The sequence below is a fragment of the Pongo pygmaeus genome, chromosome 11, assembly GCF_028885625.2.
Source record: "Pongo pygmaeus isolate AG05252 chromosome 11, NHGRI_mPonPyg2-v2.0_pri, whole genome shotgun sequence".
Classification (NCBI taxonomy): domain Eukaryota; kingdom Metazoa; phylum Chordata; class Mammalia; order Primates; family Hominidae; genus Pongo; species Pongo pygmaeus.
Window position 1 is genome coordinate 59,455,831 of NC_072384.2, and position 22,574 is coordinate 59,478,404.

Sequence of the window (22,574 nt, forward strand, 5' to 3'; positions counted from 1 at the left end):
CATCACCCAATGTTATCTGAGCATACTACAATTCCTACATCGATTGCTATTTCTGCACACCTTTTTAAAGAGGGGCTAGGACATCTGTGAATACAGTTTGACAAACAGGAATATCTGCCACCAATGAGATCTTTTTTGATTTTTAGGAATTCTTGGCTCCCTGTCACAATGATTTTCTAGTGAGCAATCGGCGTGAAATTGGACCAGTACCTTGTCTTTTACAGTGAAATACATTTCAGATTGATCAAAGATTTAAACATAAAATTGAAAACATAAACATGTTAAAGAAAACCTGGTTAAATTTTTTTGTACTGTTGGTGTGGGGAAAACCTTTCTAAGTCATAGAAAATCCAGAGGCTATAAAGCAAAATTGACTACATAAAGTTAAAACATTCTGTACTAAATGATGCAATAAACAATCATGAAATATCATTCATTTATCTCTCCCACTGGCAAGGATTAAAATTTTGAGAATACCTGGTGTTGACAAGGATGTGAAAAAACTAGACATTATCACATACTGTTGTTGGCATGTAAATTGGTGCAAACTCTTGGAGGGCAATTTGGTAGTACTTGTCAAAATTTTAAGTGTACGCAGCAATTTTACTTCTAAAAAAATTATCCTACTGTCGCAAGGATATTTGTTGTGCATTGTTTATAACTGTGAAAAACTGAGAAGAACCCAAATGTCTATTCACAGGAGAATGGTTTAATAAGTTGTCGTATATCCTTACATGCTGCGTTCTAAAGAATTCATGAGATTTTTATGTGCTGACATGTGAAGTTGTAAAAGATATATTAAATTAAAAAGCAAGTTTAAAGACAGCATGTAGAATAGGATCTCATTTGTGCTTGAAAAACAATGTACATATTCTTCCATTACATGAATATATATGTGTATACATGGAAAATTTCTAGATGGCACACAAGTGTTCACAATTACTAACATTAGAGAGTAGAACTAGGGGTCAGGATAGACTAGTTTACTTTTCACTACTTTGAGTGTACAATATCTTTATTTAAAAAAATGAAAATAACGTATTCTCTAAACCACATCCCTAGAGGAAAATAAAACCTCAAGTGCTTAATTATAAGGGGTACTAAACTAATTAATAATCACATTTCTAGACAAGAAGCATGATTTGTTTTTTCTTGGGGATTCATTAAATGCCACAAATTTCCAAATGCAGTGCTTGAGTTTCAGATGTGTTCCAGTGCACATGCAAGGCAGTATCGGGGTACTTGGAAATTTTCAGAGAACCTTTGAATGGTATTAATTTCCAGACATTAGGCAAGTGGATGTTTACCCTAAAGAGGTGTGCACTCTTATTTTGTAGTCATAGGCTGTTCATAAGGTTGGTCAAGTAATTGCATAAACCAATTATTTAAGTGTTATATTTATTATTATTTTTGGGATTTTTTTTTTCAGTGCTAATTTCAGTGCTAATTTCAGTGGCCAGATCATGAAGGAGGTAGATGCTAAACTTAATTATTCAAGGATGTCTCAAGGGAGTTAGGATACCTACATCTGTGGTGAACAGTCCAATCCAGTGGGCATATCCTAGCCGGTTGAGGACAACAGTGAGGAAGGACTGGTGATACTGGTCTGTGATGCTGACCAGCTGTGTTCCGTGCATCAGGCAGGTTTTTATTGCTGCATACCAAGTCATATTTGCATTAATTATTTTGTAAGTTCTGTTTCCATATTCTAAGGTATTGGGCATTGGATACATATCAGATGTATTTACACCGTGTCCAGAAGTATCTAGAACAAGAACAGCAACAAAAGTCATTTGCAGCATCTGGATGACAAAGGAAGAGGCAAAGCTTAGCATAGATCCTTGTCACTATGATCCATGTTGATCAGAGCATTTGCTTCTGGAATTGACTGTTTCAAAACAAGAACACTATCTGAAAGTGTAAGTGATGCAAAAAAATGAGAACACTCAGGAAATTTAATGAATTGTTTTTCAAAAACATAAACATAGATTGAACCATTTCTAGAAGATTTCTCATTTTTGACCATCCTTTATCAAATTGACTGTTTTTTGGTGGAACTGATGGTGATCTTCTTTGGTGGGTTTCACTCCACTAACTACACTTGGCCTAATCCACACTGCTGTGGCAGAACTTAATGCTTATTAATAGCAGAGAGGCACATGTTACATAGTCATATACTGCATTGCGAACCTAATATTACAGGTGCATATTAGCAGGTAAAATACTCGATTACACTTTTGAGACTGATAGTCACTATTATGCTTAATGTTTGCATGTATAAATTCTAAAAGGAATTTAAAAAAATAAAGTCAATAAATTCTTAGAAATACACACTGTTCTTATAAACAGTTACTATTAATATGTCACCTGTCAGAGTCAAAGTTTATAAATTAAAAGGCAAGGTTTTCCCACACGTTGACAAGCATTGGTGCTTGAGTGTCCGTGAGTGGCTACGATCATGTGAAAACCAAGCCTGTGTTTATGAACATGTGTTTCCTCTCTAATATGTGCATTTGCCTTTCTGTTCTGTATGTTATGTTCATAACATACATAACATATAGAACATATGTTATGTACTAGGATATGTATAGAACATATGTTAGGATATGTATGGAACATATGTTCTATATGTTATGTACTAGGATAGACTAAAGGCTTAGAAAGCCTAAAGGACAAAAACAAGGTAAGAGTTTTTGTACCTTCTGATCCAAAGTGACTTGAATTTCTGTGTACTGGTTTTACTACATTTGGTGTTGGAAAGAAGCATGTGAGGTGTGGATAGGTCATGAGGCTGGGACTTAATCCTATTCCTGGCCCTAACTGGCTAAGAGCTCTTGGGCAAATTAATCTTTCTAAACCTCAAATTTATGGTCTACAAGAGATGATGAGGGTCTCCCTTGGAGGGGTGTGGATGGGATTGAACGAGATATCCACACAGGGCACACACTATTGTATGGAGACACAGAAAGCATCCTATGAATGTTGCTTCTTGCTCCACTCTCCTCCTCCGGTCATACTCCCCACCAATAAAAATGGCAAAGTGGGAAACTGACCTTTAACTGAAACCATTACCTCAATATAGCAGCTGTACATATGGAAAAACCAAAGTGAAATGAATCTCTTTAATTTCTATAAATTGTGATGGATCATACTTTTTTCATATGTTTATTCTTTGCTATTAGTCTGTGACCAGCCTACATGCCCAGTGTAATGGTTATTCATACAAAATCAAAATAATATCAATGTAGCTATTTTAAAATGCTAACAATTCATAACATTGAATGACATTCTTTGTATATGTTACCCAAATACCACTTTGACTTTTTTTTCCCCACTGAGTTATATGTCTGTATTTTTACATATATAAATTTCTTCATACGTAATTGATTCCATTAAGTTTCAAAACAAGTGATTTTGAGCAGCATGGTTTTGCCACCCATTGCCCTGAAAAAGAAAGATCTATTGGAAACCAAGTTCTAAACTGGGGAGTCTTGCTTTGCCCTTGTGTCTCTTCTTATTCAGTTTCTTAATTTTTTTGGCAGATAAAAGACTTCGGGCTCAAGTCCAATGTAAGCACATATGTATCTGACAAACAGAGACGAGGAGCAGAACTTGAATATTTATTGTTGGCTACAATAACTAGTGTAGTTGAACAATACTTTCTGGAAATAATAAAAAAACTCTATCGTTTGTTAAATATAGCTAGAAGTATGCTAAGTGTTATACATACATAGAGTGTGTGAGATGGCTATTACCACATTTTGCAGATGCAGAAATCATGATCACAGAAGATAAGTAACTTGACTGAAGCTTATCTACAAAGAAGGGTGGGAACCCATGTGTGGTAGGCACTCCAGTGCCTATGCTCTCAATCACCACTATTCTGTACTGTCTCTAAAGGAAAATCTACACTGTTAGTCCCAAAAATACCAAAGAGAGAAAGTGATCAGAGGGCACATTCCAAGAATAAATAAACATCAAGGTAGTGGAATAGAATCATTGTGTTTAACTGAGACACCTTGATTGTGTTATTTTTGTTTTGTTTTCCTGGAGACAGAGTCTCGCTCTGTAGCCGAGGCTGGAGTGCAGTGGTGCGATCTCTGCTCACTGCAACCGCCGCCTCCTGGGTTCAAGCGATTCTCATGCCTCAGCCTCCCTAGTAACTAGGACTACAGGTGCCCACCACCACGCCATGCTAATTTTTTGTATTTTAGTAGAGACGTGGTTTCACCATGTTGCTCAGGCTGGTCTTGAACTCCTGAGCTCAGTCAATCCACCCGCCTTTGTCCTCCAAAGTGCTAGGATTACTGACGTGAGCCACTGTGCCTAGCAAGGATTACTTATGTTTTTAAGCCTCAAGTTCCTCATCTGTAAAATGGGAGACTTTTAGCTACTTCATAGAACTGTCTTGAGGATTTTATGGCATACCGTGCATGCACTCAAGGCACAGGGTCAGGTACATCATAAGTGTGTAAGTACCTGGCATGTTCATATTATTTCTTTCCCTACAAGGCTCTGCTGTTCCCATATTACTCTTGCTGTTACAGATCTAGTATCTTTTTTTCAGTTCCTGACCACTATAATGTTTAAGTGGTAACTGAGAACCAGAAATGGAGCTTCTCTGGCACTGCTTTTTTGAGGATGGGTTGATGTTAACATTAGAGACTTAACACGTATGCCACATTAAGAAGTAAAATTCCTATTCCAAGTAAGTGTATGTACATATATATATATATATATATATATATATATATATATATATATATATATGCTAGGCTGCCCAGAGTTCCATACAGCTCTAGACACCACCTATGGCTTTCTTGGGTAGTGCGGACAGGGATACCCAGCATTCAGTAAAAGCATGAGCTGCTGTTGTTTTTATTTATACTACTCAAGGTCAGTTATAGTGCATTCACACTACTCATTGGCCCTGCTGGCTATTTGTAATAGTGTGGCTTTGGCATTTCACACAGAAACCATTTGGGGGTTCTGCCCATCAGATCTAGAAGCTTGCTGCATGCCACATTTAGCCACAGAGACCATTTTCAGGGTTCCAAAAAAGGAGCAAATATGAGTTGGTTTATTTCCCTGATTCTTTCCCAACATTTTCTCAGTGACCTTTAAAAATTATCTGAACAGATACATAATCCCAGAATGAAGCAGTGAAGCCATTTAATATGACTAAGATAGATACATAAATTTGGTCATCACTCAAGTGGCCTCGGCAGTCCTTAGAATCCCACTAAAGGGCATAAGCCTAGGGTAGAGGAGATGAAATAACTAAACTTATGTAAAGCCAAAGAAGAAGTGCCTGACGCTGTCAGCCGGGAAGCTGTTAGCTACACAGCTGTGTAAAACCAACATGAAAGAGAAGGATGGACTTTGGAAATGAAAGGAAGAAAAAACCAAATATTTCTTACCTTGCATTTTTTCACAAACAAACCCATAGCCTTCCTTTCCACAGTCTTCAAAATACCATTTTCCAGTGAAATGAAAATTAGGATTACTTGAGAGCAAGGCACAGAGAGGAATGTGTTTCTGAACGTCAGTGGTATTGTGACTTGGAATCTTTAAAATAATACACGTTATCAAAAGTATGATAACATATAGCATTATTATAACATTAAAATTTTTATTAAGAACACTATTTTTAAAATTAAGACACCATTATTCCTTTATTTGCATTTAATAAACTTATTCACAAGTCATTTCATAACCTACAAAATAAACAATTATGGTGATGAGTAATTATATTAATAGAACACATAAAATTATATAAAATTACATTAAAAATTAATATATTAATAACTAATATAAATTTATACCTACAAAATATGGGAAATAAAAAAAGCTTTAGTAAACAAGTCTTGAATAAAATATCTTGTCAAAGTGATCTCCAAAAAATAAATCTTAAAACTTACATTTATTATATCAAATGGAGACCAGTTAGAATATACCACAGGCTTTCCATTTAGCCATGTTTCATAATCATCATTTTGTAAACCTATCCACACATTAGTGGTCTGGCCAAAAAGATTCATAGTAATGAAAGCTGAAAAACAGGAATACATTATCTAATTTAATACTGTAGAAAGCATTTGGGTAATTACTGCATCTTATTTATAGCTATGATTATATTTAAATGCCAGCAAAACATAATTATGAATCATTTATAGGAATTTGTTACTTTATCCTTGTTAAGGTAATGCAGTTTCTTTCACTTTTGTTTTAGTTTAAATTGACAGAAATTAGCTGGATAACCTGAGATTTCATCATATCATTAACAAAACAATTTCCAGTGTTCATTAATTAACTTTCTAAACAAAAGAGAATTTATCTGCTATATTTAAACTAAAGTATATAATTGTTTAAATATCAAATAAAAGCATGTAGGTAAATCTAAAGGGATCTAAAAATCATACCATGCAGTTACATGTAGATCATAGCTTTTAGCCATTTTGAAATACAGGCCATAAATACGTCCTATATTCCACTGCTACTGGTGAGAGAAAAGGCTCCAAAACCCAGCAGTTTATAAGCAATGCAGTACACTAACTTTTACAGATATCATGAAATAAAACCTATGGATCAAACTGAAAACTTGTGTATCATCAGCAACACAATATTTTAAATGTTGATTTGGGAATGTTAGTATAGGTGGGGGGATATTTTAATAAATACTTGAATAAAAATGGTTATCTTGACCTGGTTGGATCTTGAGTACTCTACCTTGCTCAACCTCACTTTCAATGGCGACCAGGGTCCCCCCTTCTTCAGCACAGAAATGTTGAGCATGCATCCAGTTCTTCCAACTATTTGGGTCTTTGGGGATATTCAGCAGAAGGCACTATCAAAAAATGTCAAAACAAAACATTCATTTCTGTATTTTTCTAAGTGAATTAAAAATTTCCCAAAGACACTGAATATCAGCTTTGAAAATTCTTTATAATTTTCTTGGGCAGAAAGAACTCATTTTTCTTTCAACTCCTCCAAAGGTGTTACAGTAAAACAAAGAGGAGCAGCTTTCAGGGTGAGTTAATGACTTGCCTGCATTTGCAGCAGGCAGGAACAGAAGCAGGGATGCGTTTTGTCAGTGAAATGTCAGAACAGTGCCTTCAGCACAATGAAAAGTAGTATTCTTCCTAAAAAGGAGCCACTCTGATTGCAAAGTTTACACGGGCACATTTAATCTAAAAAAAAAACCATTCTGGGGGTGGCAATGAACAGCTTAGTTCAATTTTATTTACAAACACACCTCCTTACTTTAAATGAGAGAGAAATAATGGGGAGTCAAACACATCAGGTGTTTAAATTCACTAAATACTTGCGTCAGCCATTTGGTCACTAAGTCTATTGGGAAGAGCCAGAGAAGAAAAATAAATGATCCCAGTGGGACAGAAAGCAAGGGTATGACCAAAGAAACCTGGGAAGAAGTAGAAATGAAGGGGAAGGTTGGCCATCAATGTTAAAGGGAACACAAAAAAGGAATTTGGCAATAAAAGTTGAGTGTTATGCAAGAGAGAATCATGTCTGCATTATGGCAGAGGTTTCTTTTCTTTCCTTTTTTTATTTTTTTGAGACGGAGTCTTGCTCTGTTGTCCAGGCTGGAGTGCAGTGGTGAGATCTCGGTTCACTGCAAGCTCTGCCTCCTGGGTTCAAGTGATTCTCCTGCCTCAGCCTCCTGAGTAACTGGGACTACAGGTGCACACCACCATGCCTGGGTAATTTTTGTATTTTTAGTGGAGATGGGGTTTCATCATGTTGGCCAGGATGGTCTTGATCTCTTGACCTTGTGATCCATCTGCCTTGGCCTCCCAAAGAGCTGGGATTACAGGTGTGAGCCACCGCGCCCTGCCACAGAGGTTTCTTTCTTATGGGATGGGATGAGAAATGGAATGATACATACTTGGCAGGACAGGCAGGGTTGAAAATAAGTTTGTTTGTTTTTCCCCGAAAGTTCGATGAAATTTAAGAATGTTGGTAGGACCAGATGGAGTTAGGTGAGAGGAAAAGATAGAAGAGAAAGGTTATAATGGATCGGGCAAAATTCCAGAGAGGTCAGGAGAAACTTTATGCAAAGGATGTTTCATCTGGAACTTGCTGGGGTTTCTTCTCTCATATTCAATTCTCTCATCAATGAACACAGATAACCCTAGTCATTGATAGGTCAGATCCTAAGATCTCGCCACTACAGGATAATTCTAGGTTAGTGTGGAAACCTACACTTGAACAAGCATCCTTTCCTACCTTATTCTGGAATGATACCTGATATAGTTTGGATGTCTGTTCCCTGCAACTCTCATGTTGAAATGTAATTCCCAGTGTTGAAGGTGAGGCCTGGTGGGAGGTGATTGGATCATGGGGCAGATCCCTCGTGAAGGCTTAGGACCATCCCCTAGGTGATCAATGAATTCTCAGTTCACGTGAGATCTGATTGTTTAAAAGTCTGGAACCTCCTCTCACCTCACCCTCTTGCTCTTGCTCTTGCCATGTGACATGCTGGTTCCCTGTTACCTTCTGCCATGATTATAAGCTTCCTGAGGCCCTCACCAGTAGCAGGTGCCGGCACCGTGCTTCTTGTACAGCCTGCGGAACTGTAAGTCAAAATAAACCTATTTTCTTTATCAGTTACCCAGTCTCAGGTATTCCTTTATAGAAATGCAAGACTGGTCTAATATAATATCTTTCCCCATCATTCTTTAATTTCCAAATTTTTCAGTTCTCCACCCCTTCCCCACCATCATATACCTCTTAAAAGCAGAGAGACTAAGTCTTACTCCTCTTTGAACATCACACCAGAGAAGGTCCCTAGTAAACATTTATTAAGCAAAATAAAAGCCAACAGACCCTAAAATGGTTGTCAAATGACATTGTCAGTCATTCTAAATTTAGCTCAGTGGTTCTCCAATAGGACAATTTTGCCCCTCAGGGTATATTTTGATAATGCCTGCAGATATTTTTCACTGTTACAATTGGGGAGGGTATGGCTATTGGCAACTAGTGGGTAGAGACAAGGATGCTGCTAACCATTTGCAAAGCACAGGTCAGGTCAGTCTTCCAAAAGAAAGAATTATCTGACCCCAAATGTCAATAGTGTAAGGTAATTCTTTTTAAAACTCAGTCCTGATCATGTCACCCTTTAGTTTAAACCCTTCAGGAATTTTCCACTGCTCTTAGGATAAAAACCAGAAACCCTGAACTAGCTTGAAGTTGAGTTGCCAACTAAGAGAGAAAATACATTTTCAGTTCTTCTGGTCCTTTTTGTCTTGTTTGCTTCACAAATAAACTGAATTGGCTTTCAAGGAGTTTAATTTTATAACAACTATCCTTTTATCTATTTCCTTTCATTTTGCCTCTTTCCTCTAATTACAGATTCTAAAGAGTGGCACATATTAATTATTGGGAAGTCTTATCATTTAATGTGAATTCACCTTGTGTTCAGATAGTTACACTAATGAACCATTCATAAATACCAATGAACCTCATTGGTTCAGTTAGCTCGATAAATCTCTCCAGAAAAATACCTCCTCTGCTTCCTCTATGTTTGCCTCAGCCAGGATTTACTAGCTTGACTACAGAAGTGTGGCCTCCCATTACCACGACTTCATTGTTTCTAAAAATATAACATATTTACTAACACACTCCGAAATTGTGTCATTAATAATTAAGGCAAAGCAGCAAGATGAAGTACAGCATCCTTAATTTAAAACTGTTTACTTACTAATTTGCAAAATGTGATCAAGTTTAATGCATCTCTGATTATTACTGTGAATTAATGGGGTCCTACTATATTCTAAATGGGTTTTCAATATAAAATTCTTTTTTGTCTCAAAATCATTTCTAGCTCAATATTTGAAAATGAAATTCAGTTCCCTCCAAACTTGGTCCTTTCCCAGTGTTCCTACTCACAGTGAATGGCACAGTCAGCATGCACTTATACACATATAATAAGCCTGAAGCCTCAGAGGCATCCTTACCTTCCCACTCCATCTCCCCAACAGCCATACCATTTGGACATCTCATTTCCCAAAAAGCCCCCTCACCCATCCCCCATTCCCACTGCCTCATGGTCTCTGCCACCACCATCTTAGCCCAACCTACTAATCTCTTGCCTGCACTACAGCAATAGCTTCCTAACTGCCCTTACCTTTCTCACCCTTGCCCTTCTCCCATATATCCTTGGCACTACATCTAGAGTAACTTTTTAAAATTTGGTCCTGGTCATGTCCTTCTTTAGTTTTAAACCCGTCAAGAAACGTTTCCCACTGCTCTTAGGATAGAGGCCAGAAGTCCAACACGGTATCACTCTTTCCACTTCTTTTGTCTCACCTTCGGCCACTCTAGTTCTCTATGCGTTCTTTAGTTTCTTAAATGTCACACTCCCAACTTGCTGCAGGACCTTAGCACATGCGGCTCCCCCTATTTTTAATGTTCCCTGCCTTTCTGATCACTTCAGTCAGGTCCTCTGGCTATACACTTTTCTAGAACCACATAACTTTCCTTCATCACGTACACCACAGTTTTAAATTACACAGCCATTTTCCTCATCGATTTACTAATGTTTGTTCTCCCTCTAGTGTGTAAGCACCAAAAGAGAAGGGGCTGTGTCTGTTTTTCGTCACCACTGAATTCCCGACATCCAGGTAGTAAATGAATGAATGAATAAGGTGCTCCAATTTGAATAAGTTCCAAAAAGAGGTGAGAGTATTTTTAAGAAAAAACTATGTTATGCACAAAATCAAATATTGACTAATCCCAAACTAGACGGTGCAAAGCAGCCATTACCACTCAATCCAGGTCTTGAATAAAAATATGTAAGTAGAAGCACAAGAGTTAATCACACACACACACACTTAGAATTTCTTCCTCCCACAGATCTGCTGGGACAAGTATCTTAGATGACTCATTCTTCCTGGGTAAATCCCTGGTCAAACCTCTTTTACATTGTCAAACACAGAGAAAACTATTTATGAGACATTAGAAAAGATGCTTAATTTCTGTGTATCTCAGTTTTAAAAACTCTAAAAGGTGGTTAATTTGTCAACAAAGTGGGATTTTTTTCCTTAGAAATAACCAATAAAAATCAGTCCTAGGAAATTCACAAACAATAAGCAAAGTTTAATGGGACATAATATATTGGAACTCATTTCAGAATTGTGAAGTAAAGAAGGTCCATCATTGCTATCTCCCAGTTTTCCTTCTGTAGCTTTATTTGTTAATAGGGAAAAACCATCCCACTCCTCTCAGCTATCAACTCTCCTATTAACAGTTTTCCTAATAATCTGATAAACTTACTTGTAACAAGGTGTAGATGACAGATGAGGCAATCTCAAAAATATTTCCCTTTTAAAAATAATGGAAAGTGTTGAGACAAAGGAGAGAAACTCCAGTGGTGGAATTTTAGGCATTAATGTGCAGGAGAAGGCACTGTGGTTGCGGAGACATGCATGGTGACTCTGACATTGTGCCAGGTGAATTGCCACCTACTCATGAAGCCTGCTGTGATGATATCCTTTGTAATCAAATTCTCCTAATGCCTTGAAGAAAGAGTTGTGGAACTTATGACTGTTGAATTGCTGGGCAAATATTGGCCACACATTACAATAACTGAGGGAGCTTTAAAAAAATACAGATGTCTGGATCCCATGCAGATCAGCTAAATCAGAATCTTCAGGACATCTCCTGCACCTTGATGTTTTTAAAAAGCTCACCTGCTGATTCTTAATATTTGACCAGGGCTGAAAACTACTGATCTAGCTGTTAGTTATCAATATTTTTTTTTTATAACTCTGAGCTACACGAGGATGTTTTAATCATGCCCCAGGGCTAGCTTCAGAAGGCGCCTCCCCTCCCCGCCATTCTCATGCACATATTTATGCCCTTCTCTATTCCTTTCATAGGAAGCATTCACTTGCTCTTTTGCCTTGGGTCTGCTCTGCCATCACTGCCACCATTCCCATAGATACATACTCTCTACGTGTGCACAGGAGGACACATGGGATGGAGCTGAACTATGTGGGTAAAAATCAAGTTTCGGGGAAGGATAATAGCAAAAGGCTGAACCAGAAACAACGATTCCAGCTTTCTAAGAATTATTTATCAAATGCTAAGGATTTGACTTGTCATTAATTTCCTTAAAATATCCTCTTTTAATCCTAGAAGAAAACCTGGGCAATACCATTCAGGATATAGGCATGGGCAAAGACTTCATGCCTAAAACATCAAAAGCAATGGCAACAAAAGCCGAAATACACAAAAGGGATCTAATTAAACTAAAGAGCTTCTGCACAGCAAAAGAAACTATCATCAGAGTAAACAGGCAACCTACAGAATGGGAGAAAATTTTTGCAATCTATCCGTCTGACAAAGGTCTAATATCCAGAATCTACAAAGAACTTAAACAAATTTACAAGAAAAAAACAAACAACCCCATCAAAAAGTGGGCAAAGGAGATGAACAGACACTTCTCAAAAGAAGACATTATGCAGCCAACAGACATATGAAAAAATATTCATCATCACTTGTCATTAGAGAAATGCAAATCAAAACCACAATGAGATACCATGTCAGGCCAGTTAGAACGGCGATCTTAAAAAGTCAGGAAACAACAGGTGCTGCAGAGGATGTGGAGAAATATGAACACTTACACTGTTGGTGGGAGTGTAAATTAGTTCAACCTTTGTGAAAGACAGTGTGGTGATTCCTCAAGGATCTAGAACTAAAAATACCATTTGACCCAGCAATCCCATTACTGGCTATATACCCAAAGGATTAGAAATCATGCTGCTATAAAGACACATGCACACGTATGTTTATTGCAGCACTATTCACAATAGCAAAGACATGGAACCAACCCAAATGTCCATCAGTGATAGGCTGGATAAAGAAAATGTGGCACATAAACACCATGGAATACTATGCAGCCATAAAAAGGATGAGTTCATGTCCTTTGCAGGGACATGGATGAAGCTGGAAACCATCATTCTCAGCAAACTAACACAAGAACAGAAAACCAAACACCACAAGTTCTCACTCATAAATGGGAGTTGAATAATGAGAACACATGGACATAGGGAGGGGAACATCACACACCAGGGCCTGTCGGGGGCTGGGGGCCTAGGGGAGGGATAACATTAGGAGCAATACCTAATGTGGGTGATGGGTTGATGGGTGCAGCAAACCACCATGGCACGTGTATATCTATGTAACAAAATTGCATGTTCTACACATGTACCCCAGAACTTAAAGTATAAAAAAATCCTCTTTTACACATGAGAGGAGGCATGAGTTAGTAACTAGGACAGTTGTGTTCATGCTTTTGGGTTGTTCAATATCTGTACCAGAAATGTGATTTGGAGATTAGCTAGGCATTCCTTTATGCCTGTTCCCTAGAGACCATGCCAGGATAAACTTGTTCTAACAGTTGCGAAAAACTAATTGTCACATACTGGAGTGAATTCAAAATGGATCAACAATCTAAATATAAATGCTAAAACCATAAAGCTCTTAGACAAACACACAGGGGCAAATCTTCATTACCTTGGATTTGGCAGTGAATTCTTAAGTATGATACCAAAAGCACAAGTGACAAAACAAAAAGTAGATAATTGGGCTTCATCAAAATTAAAAACTTTTGTGCATCAAAGGACATTATCAAGAAAGTTAAAAGACAACCTACAGAATGGTGGAAAATACTTATAAATCATATATTGGATGGGGTTTAATATTTAGAATATATAAGGAATTCCTATAACTCAACAATAAAAAGGCAAATGATCCAATTTAAAAATGGACAAAGGACTTTAATAGACATTTTTCCAAAGAAGATAAACAAATGGCTAACAAGCACATGAAAAGATGCTCAACTTCATCAGATAATAGAGAAATGCAAATCAAAATCACAATGGAATAACACCTAACATGCTCTAGGATGGCTATATAATAGCCAGAGTTGGCAAAGATGTGGCGAAATTGAAACCCTCACACACGGCTAGCAGGATTGTAAAATGGTTTGGTCACTGTGGAAGAACATTTGTCAGTTCCTCAAAAAACTAACTACTGAATTACCATATAACCCAACAATTCCATTCATAGGTATACATTCAAAAGAATTGAAAATAGGGACTCAAACAGAGACTTACACACCAATGTTCATTGAAGCATTATTCACAATAGTCAAAAGGTGAAAACAACCCAAGTGCCCATCAACAGATGAATGAATAAACAAAATGTGCAATATTCACACATATACACAAACGCCCGTGCCACACAGGAATATTATTCAGCAACAAGAAGGAATGAAATTTTGATATATGCTAAAGCACAAATGAACCTTGAAAACATCATGCGAATAGGCCAGACACAAGGACAAATATTGTATGAGTTCGCTAATATGAAATATCTAGAATAGGCACATTCACAGAGATAGATAATAGATTAGAGGTTACCAGGGGATGGGGAACAGGAAGTTAGTGCTTAATGGTTACAGAGTCTCTGTTTGGGATAGTGAGAATGTTTTGGAAATAGAGATGATGGTTATATAACATTGTGCATGTAGTTAATGCCATTGAGTTGTACACTCAATGATGGTTAAAATGGAAAATGTTATGTTACATTATTTATGACCATAAAGATGCTTTAAAAAACTAATTGCCAAAGGTTTTAATAAAAGACTTAGTAATACTCAGTGTCTTATTGAATATTAGCTACAAGTTTCTCATACTGAAATGTGAAAATAATTTATACCTGGTAGAAAGATTTTATAGTTTGAGAAAATGGGAAGTATACAGAAAGTATCAATGATTAAAAAATAGTGTACCTCATTAGTATAGTAAAGTTTTAGAGTACAATTACACTATTCTAGAAAATATCTCACGGTGCCACTGAGCTCATTGTGTCATGGGGCTAAGCTGATACAGCAACTCTTTTTTTTAAAAAAAAATTAAAGACTTCATTTTTTAAAGAGCAGTTTTAGGTTCACAGCAAAGTTAAGAGGAAGGTACAACTTTGGGAGGCCGAGGCGGGTGGACCACCTGAAGTCAGGAGTTCGAGACCAGCGTGGCATGGTGAAACCCTGTTTCTACTAAAAATACGACAATTAGTCGGGCGTGGTGGCAGGCACCTGTAACCCCAGCTACTTGGGAGGCTGAGGCAAGAGAATTACTTGAACCTGGGAGATGAAGGTTGCAGTGAGGGGAGATCATGCCACTGCATTCCAGCCTGAGTGACAGATTGAGAGTCCGTCTCAAAAAATAAAGGAAGGTACAGAGATTTCCCACCTGATCCACACATACACAGCCTCCTCCATTATCAACATGCCCCATCACCCCAGAATGGTACATCTGTTACAATCGATGAACCTGCATTAACACATCATAACCACCCAAAGTCCATAGTTTACATTAGGGTTCACTCTTTGTGTTATACATTCTATGAGTTTGTACGAATGTCTAATGACATGCATCCACCATTGTGCTATCATACAGAGAATTTTCACTGCCCTAAGAATCTTCCACAACTTCATCCTTCCCTCCCTGCAACACCTGGCAACCACTGATCTTTTTAGTGTCTCTCTAGTTTTGTCTTTTCCAGAATGTCATATAGTTGGAATCATACAGTATTGTAGGCTTTTCAGATTGGCTTCTTTCACTTAGTAATATGAATTTCAGTTTCCTCCATGTGTTTTAAAGGCTTGATAGCTAATTTCTTTTTGGCACTGAGTAATATTCCATTGTGTGGTTGTACAAGTTTATTTATTCACCTACTAGGGACATCTTGATTGCTTCCAAGTTTTGGCAATTAAGAATAAAGATGTTATAAATATCCATGGACAGGTTTTTACGTGTACATAAGTTTTCAACTCCTTTGGGTAAATACCAAGGAGTGTGATTGCTGGATCAAATGGTAAAATTATGTTTAGTTTTGTAAGAAACTGCCAAACTGTCTTCCACAGTGGCCGTACCATTCTGCATTCCCACCCGGAGTGAATGAGAGCTCCTGTTGTTCGGCTTCCTTGCCAGCATGTAGTGTTGTCAGTGCTCTGGATTTGGGCCATTCTAGTAGCTGTGCAGTGGCAAATCACTCACTGTTGTTTTAATTTGCATTTCTGGAGTGGCAATCCTTAAGTGCCAACGTGAAGTGGCAGGCATAGGAAAGGGGCAAGACCACCAGACTCAGGGTCAGAAAACAAAAAGTGCGTCTTGGCCTGATGCTTATTCACTATGAAGTTTCAGAAAAGTCACACAATTTTGTTAGCATCTGTCTTCTCATATGTAAAATGAGGATAGTAATTCTATATATTTTTAAAATTCAGTGCTATAAGAAATAGACATAAAATCAATTAGCTAAGAGGGGAAGTAACTCAAATGTCCACCAATGGATGAATGGATAAACAAAATGTAGTATATCCATACAATGGAATACTGTCCAACTGTCAAAAGGAAGTCCTGTCGCATGCCAGTGTGGGTGAACCTTGAGGACATTATGCTAAGTGAAATAAGCCAGTCACAAAAAGGCAAATACTGTCTGATTCCACTTACATGAGATATCTAAAGTCGTCAAATTCAAAGACACAGAAAGTAGAACAGTAGTTGCCAAGGGGTTCAGGGTAGGAAGAACAGGGAGTTGTTTAATGGGTACAGTTTCAGTTTTGCAAGACGGAAAAGGTCTGGAGATTTGTTGAATGACAGTGTGAGTATGTGATATTTAACACTAGTAAACAGTAAACAAAAATGGCTAGAATGGTGAATTCTATATTGTGTGTATTAACCAGATATTAAAACAATTTAAAAGTCAGTGCCAAATGTCTAGTGGGTACTCAATGAATGTGTGAAAAATCCAAGTGGCCTCATTTCTCAAATTAACAATGGGAGGAAGATCACAAAGGAGAGAAAGCCCTGCCAATATAACTGAACACTTAGATTAAAAATTGGCTGTCCACAATTGAAGAGGAATTTCATATTAGCATATGAAATGATGACACAGTTTGGGTTTTTTAATTTTCTAAGAGTTAAACAATTATAATTTGGGATGCATTTTAATTACTTCCACCTAAGGCCTATAAAGTTATTTTATTATAAAATATGAAGAGTGGAGGGAGTCTAGGCCTTAATTGAAGGCAGCATCAGAAATAATAAATCTGGTTTAAAATATCCCCACTGGCAATTTTTTTTTCTTTTAATTCAAATCTGCTTGGAAGCACCAGCTTTATGAGGCTCAAGATGACATTGACCAAGCTAAGTTATTAGTCCCTCAATTCACTAGTGGGCAGAGCTCTATGCCAGCTCCAGGCAGGGAAAACACAAGAGTAGGAGATGGAGTCTGGGTCCTCTGAAATTTACAGCTTATTTGGGAGCAGAACCTAGACACACAGGCATGCAGGCACATACATACACATGTGCACACACACACATGCACATGAGCACACACACACATGCATATGCACACACACATGCATATGCACACACATGTATACATACATATACATACATATGTTACACCTAATGAAACATTCATACAGCACAATAAATGACTATGCCAACAGTAAAACTGAGTATAGAAACGAGGGGCAGTGTCCAGGCTGTTTTTGATAAAAATCTTTTGTTCCAAAAGATTTGTTACTAAACAGAAAACTCAAATTTCTTGAAAATTGTGACAAAAAAATTCCAGGTCTTATGGACAACTCACAGCTTTTAAAAGCCACTTTCATTTTTTGAACACTTTCCAAAATTACTGTCTACAAAAGAGAAACAAAGGCAACTTTTGAAAAACAAGCTTACCTTATAGTTAAAATATAGCCATCCTTTGGGACACGTTCCATGTTGTTTTGGTGTATCTTTCTTTTTCTCTATGAGCAAAACCTTTTTTCGCTTACAGATACTGGGCATAGAAACTGAACACTCTTCACTACCCCAGAGTCCTGAAGGAGAAAATGGGTTAGAAATGGCTTAGGAACAATGGTGATTCTTTGAAGGCATTCTCTATTGGTCACTACTTTTATGACTGCTATGCTTTTTCATAATTTATTTTTTAAAATCTAGAAGCTGAACTAAAGTACTGATCTTAGATTTCTCTAGGGACAAACGCTAACTGGGCAAGGCCAAACCAGTAATTTTAATTGAAGAATGTAAAAATTTTGCAAATTAAAAAAATCTAAATAAATACTGCAATTTGAATCATAGAACTGATTAAAATCTTAAGAATATTTGACTTGTATAGCAAAAGAATACTTTGTAGGGTAACAATTTCATTTTAAAACATTCAATTTCAATGTACAGAGAGGAAAAAGATTCTAAAACAGTAGATAATTTCTACTTTATAATTCTTTAGAAAATATAATAATTTAGAAAAATTAACTCAAGAATTTCCAAGAAAATAGCATTTACTACTGATCCTTAAATAAACCAGACTCACATATAGACATGTCTTCAGTAAGAAATATCCTCAAATCCTTAGCCTCCGACAAACTAACTGCTTTTTTTTTTTAATTTAGAAGAGTTATATTTTCAGAATAAGGATTATAGAATGCATTTTATTGGCATCCAAGTCATAAATTCCAGAACAGGGCAGAATGCATGCCAATTGCAAGGGCAGGCTCAGTTTTCTAGATCAGGAATATGAGCCCAAAAGATGTTGGCATTTTGAAGGAGGGGCTGGAATGCTATTTTCAATGCAGATTAGCTGCTATTCACCCAGACTCTCAAAACAGTCCTTTCTGTAGGCTGTTGTGACACCTGCTGGTAAAAGCAAGCTGATTAACCACACGGATTTTCCTTTCCTAACTCTCTGCAGAGGCCCTCACACCCAAAATTATTTTCCATGTTTATCCCTCTCCTGGCTTGGGGCACAGGTTAGTTATGAATCTGTTAGAGTAATGGGTATCATTATCTTTTATTGGTTAGAAAGAAGGGGAATGAGTGGACAATCAAACTAACTACACTGCACTGATGAAGAGAATTTAAAAAACCAATCTTCAACCTAAATGTGCTTCTAAATCCAACTTGCAAACAGTTGCCATTCTAAAGCAAGCAGCAATTGATGACAGGTAGTAAAAGAAAAAAAGAATACTGACTTGAATCAAAACATTTATTAAATAGGAAAATGGAAGTAAATTTCACAGAGGTTAAAGTTCTGGCCAATTATAAATTGGATATAGGAATAGATTTTTTTTTAAAGTGCTTCCATTGAAATATCATAGAAAAAAGTATTTGTCAGGCATATATTTCTTTAACAGTTTCATTGGGCCCATTTCTGGTGCTGTTTTGATTTATGAGGAAGGATCTCAGATGTAAATTATTTCTGAGAACATGAATACATGGATTGAACAGAAAAAAATGGCCATCCTTAAGCCTTATGGCAGACAAAACTGAACACATCAACTGAAAAGAGAAATAAACAGAAACTTCTCATGGAAATGATGCAAGGAAAAGACTTTAACCCTCCTGAAAATTATCAGTTTGTATTATAAACCCAAAAATGGGTAAGTAAAATAACCTGTTATAGAAGAAATAAAGCCACATCTCTGGCTCTGATTATTCACAGATCTTTCTCTTCCGGTGTCCCAGTTCTGGTATATCACTGGTGTTCCATCTCTCCAGCTGTGGGAAGATTAAAAATGTTAAGGTCTTCTCTCATTCTGCATGTCCAGTCTCCAACATCATTCTTAGAGTTCTGAGGTAGGGATTGAAGATATAATATTCTATTAAATTAAAAAAAATACTCATATGTAGCATAGTGCCTATAGTTAACAATATTGTATCATATACTTACAATTTTTCCAAGGGGGTAGATTTTTTTTGAGATGGAGTCTCACTCTGTCACCCAGGCTTAGTACAGTGGCACAATCTCGACTCAAGGCAGCCTCTGCCTCTCAGGTTCAAGCGATTCTCCTGCCTTAGCCCCCCCAAGTAGCTGGGTCTACAGGTGCACACCACTACGCCCAGCTAATTCTTGTATTTTTAGTAGAGAGAGAGTTTCTCCATGTTGGCCAGGCTGATCTCGAACTCCTGACCTCAGGCGATCCACCCTCCTTGGCCTCCCAAAGTACTGCGATTACAGGTGTGAACCACCATGCCCAGCTAAGAGGGTAGATTTTATGTTAAGTGTTCTCATCACAAAAATGAATGAATTAGTGAATAAATAAATAAATGAATAGAGCAGGAAAGAAAACTTTTGAAGGTGATGTATATGTTTATGGCTAGATTGTCGGGATGGTTTCATATGCGTATTCTTTAAAAAACACTCATGTCTTTGGTTAGAGACGTGAAAATTTATAAGTTAAAGATAATGATTGAAGGGTATTCAACAAATTGATCACTAAAATTGAATCTAATAATTCTGCAAATACAACCTGTCAAACAAAATTAAATGCAAATGAATCTAGGTTCATACCGAAATTCATCATTGGCTCTTTCTTCTTGAAGTCCAATCCACCAACTTGCACCATACTTTGATAGCTATTGAAAGAAAAAAAAAGTCAGCGTTTATTCTACTTGTTTTCCTTTTTCACTATTAAGAGTAATGGGGTTGCTGCTAATGGCTTTCTATTCTTCAGTATTTTACCCAATTATCTAAGGAAGAGTATACTAAGGCCTAGCATCTTGAGAAAACCTGAAACTTCATTATTCTAAAATATTCCCTCCTATTATGAAGAAAAACTGGAATGAAACATGGAAAATAGTTTCATACAACTTGAAAAGTAATGTTTCTAACTCTCTAAGAAGGTTTTAAAAAGTAATATTAGAAAATGAATTCATTTTCTGACAAAAAATTATTGGCTTATCCTCTCAGTTATTTACCCTCTCGGTGATTTATAATTCATTGCATATGTCACATGTATTTGAAAAACAATTCAAGGTATCAAGGCATCATTAGTATAAAGATACTGATTTTAGGTATTAGTCTGATTGTTAAGCTTTAAGCAGTATAAGCTTTCCTTCCCATTCAAATAGAGAGACACAATATAGGACAAAAGAATACTACAGAGTGCCCAGTGTTTGACAACTAGAAAATTATCCTTTTGATGAGTTCATGTCCTTTACAGGGACATGGATGAAGCTGGAAACCATCATTCTCAGCAAACTAACACATGAACAGAAAACCAAACACCGCATGTTCTCACTCATAAGTGGGAGCTGAACAATGAGAACACATAGACATAGGGAGGGGAACATCACACACTGGGGCCTGTCGGGGGGTGGGGGGCTGGGGGAGGGATAGCATTAGGGGAAATACCTAACGTAGATGACGGGTTGATGGGTACAGCAAACTACCATGGCATATGTATACCTGTGTAACAAACCTGCACGTTCTGCACATGTATCCCAGAACTTAAAGTATAATAATAAAAAAAGGAACCGGATTTATATGTATCAACATGGACACATTTCAAAATATGTACTTTTTAATATAAAACTAAACTGTATAACAAAAAATTGGAATTTTAGTAGATTATAAATTCTATGTTAACAGAGTGATATAGTTATCACCAATTAAAAAAAACACTTAATCTAAGATTGTATTAGTAATGTTGTAGTGTTCAGAATAAAGGTAGTAAAAATTAGTAAGGAAATAGAAGACTTGAACAACAACAAAAAGAAAATTATTGTTTTACGTTTTATTAATTTTATACCACTATTAATCACTTGGACCTAAGTACAATAAAGTATAAAATTAAAGCACTATGTGCATGCATGTGCACACGTGTGTGTATGTACACACACACACACACACATTAGGGCAGATGTACTGACTTATGACCCAGGAAATTGAAATTCCCTCTTTAACTATAAAAAAGGAAGAGGCAGTAAGGGTTTTTCTAAGACCTGTAAATCAGTATACTTAATGGGTGTGTGTGTGTGTGTGTGTGTTGTGTGTTGAACTGTAAGTTAATTTTTATATGCTAAAATCCTGTTAATTTGAAGGCATTACATATTTAAATTTGTACTCTCATTTCTTCTGTAAAGACTGCAGAAGAAATTTTAAGATATATTATTTTTCCATAGGAATTTCAGCTCTCCATACAACAGAACCCAATAGCCTTCTAACAATCTAATTTATAAACAGGTATTTTTATTCTGTAAACAGCATCGCTATTTGTCATATCAGCAATTTGAGAATAATGCAAGATGGAACAACTGTAATTTTGTATCCCTGAGGTGTTGTTTCGTGGACATGTTCTTAACAGGCTGAATTCAGATTCCCATTGTCAGACTTTGGAATGGGTCCACTGAGACTGGCTGTGAACTCAGTGGGGGAACCACAACAATTTCATTCAATCTAAAGAGGTTTCATGTGCCACAGGACTGGAAATCATGGCCTGGATTGTTCACTGCCCCAATTAAGGACCTCTAAAGAGAAATTATAACTGCTGCATCCTAAGTGGCATTTTTATTACGACCTCAATTATGGCATGGTAACCTCCACATGGCACATCACAACCTGTTGTGATATGGCACGGAACTGAACTTCATAGGAGATGCTAGAAGATACCCAGAATGGAACATCCAATGTGAAAATGGATGTTTGAAATTTTAGCTTAGGAAGGCCGCAACAATAGAAGACTTATTAACATGTGT

The 22,574-nt window shown here is 36.9% G+C and overlaps 1 protein-coding gene across 5 annotated transcripts in view; it reads right to left on the reverse strand.

Annotated features, from left to right (window-relative positions):
* Window positions 1-22,574, reverse strand: part of PLA2R1 (phospholipase A2 receptor 1) — a 127,502-nt gene that overhangs the window by 16,432 nt on the left and 88,496 nt on the right. For all 5 annotated transcript variants that reach the window (XM_054477948.2, XM_063647563.1, XM_063647564.1 and 2 more), the window contains 7 exons: window positions 20,389-20,453; window positions 19,492-19,595; window positions 17,778-17,917; window positions 6,730-6,847; window positions 5,922-6,052; window positions 5,421-5,568; window positions 1,527-1,765 (listed from right to left, as the gene is read on the reverse strand). In XM_054477948.2, coding sequence (XP_054333923.2) covers window positions 1,527-1,765; window positions 5,421-5,568; window positions 5,922-6,052; window positions 6,730-6,847; window positions 17,778-17,917; window positions 19,492-19,595; window positions 20,389-20,453 — 945 coding nt within the window. The remainder of the gene's footprint in view (window positions 1-1,526; window positions 1,766-5,420; window positions 5,569-5,921; window positions 6,053-6,729; window positions 6,848-17,777; window positions 17,918-19,491; window positions 19,596-20,388; window positions 20,454-22,574) is intronic.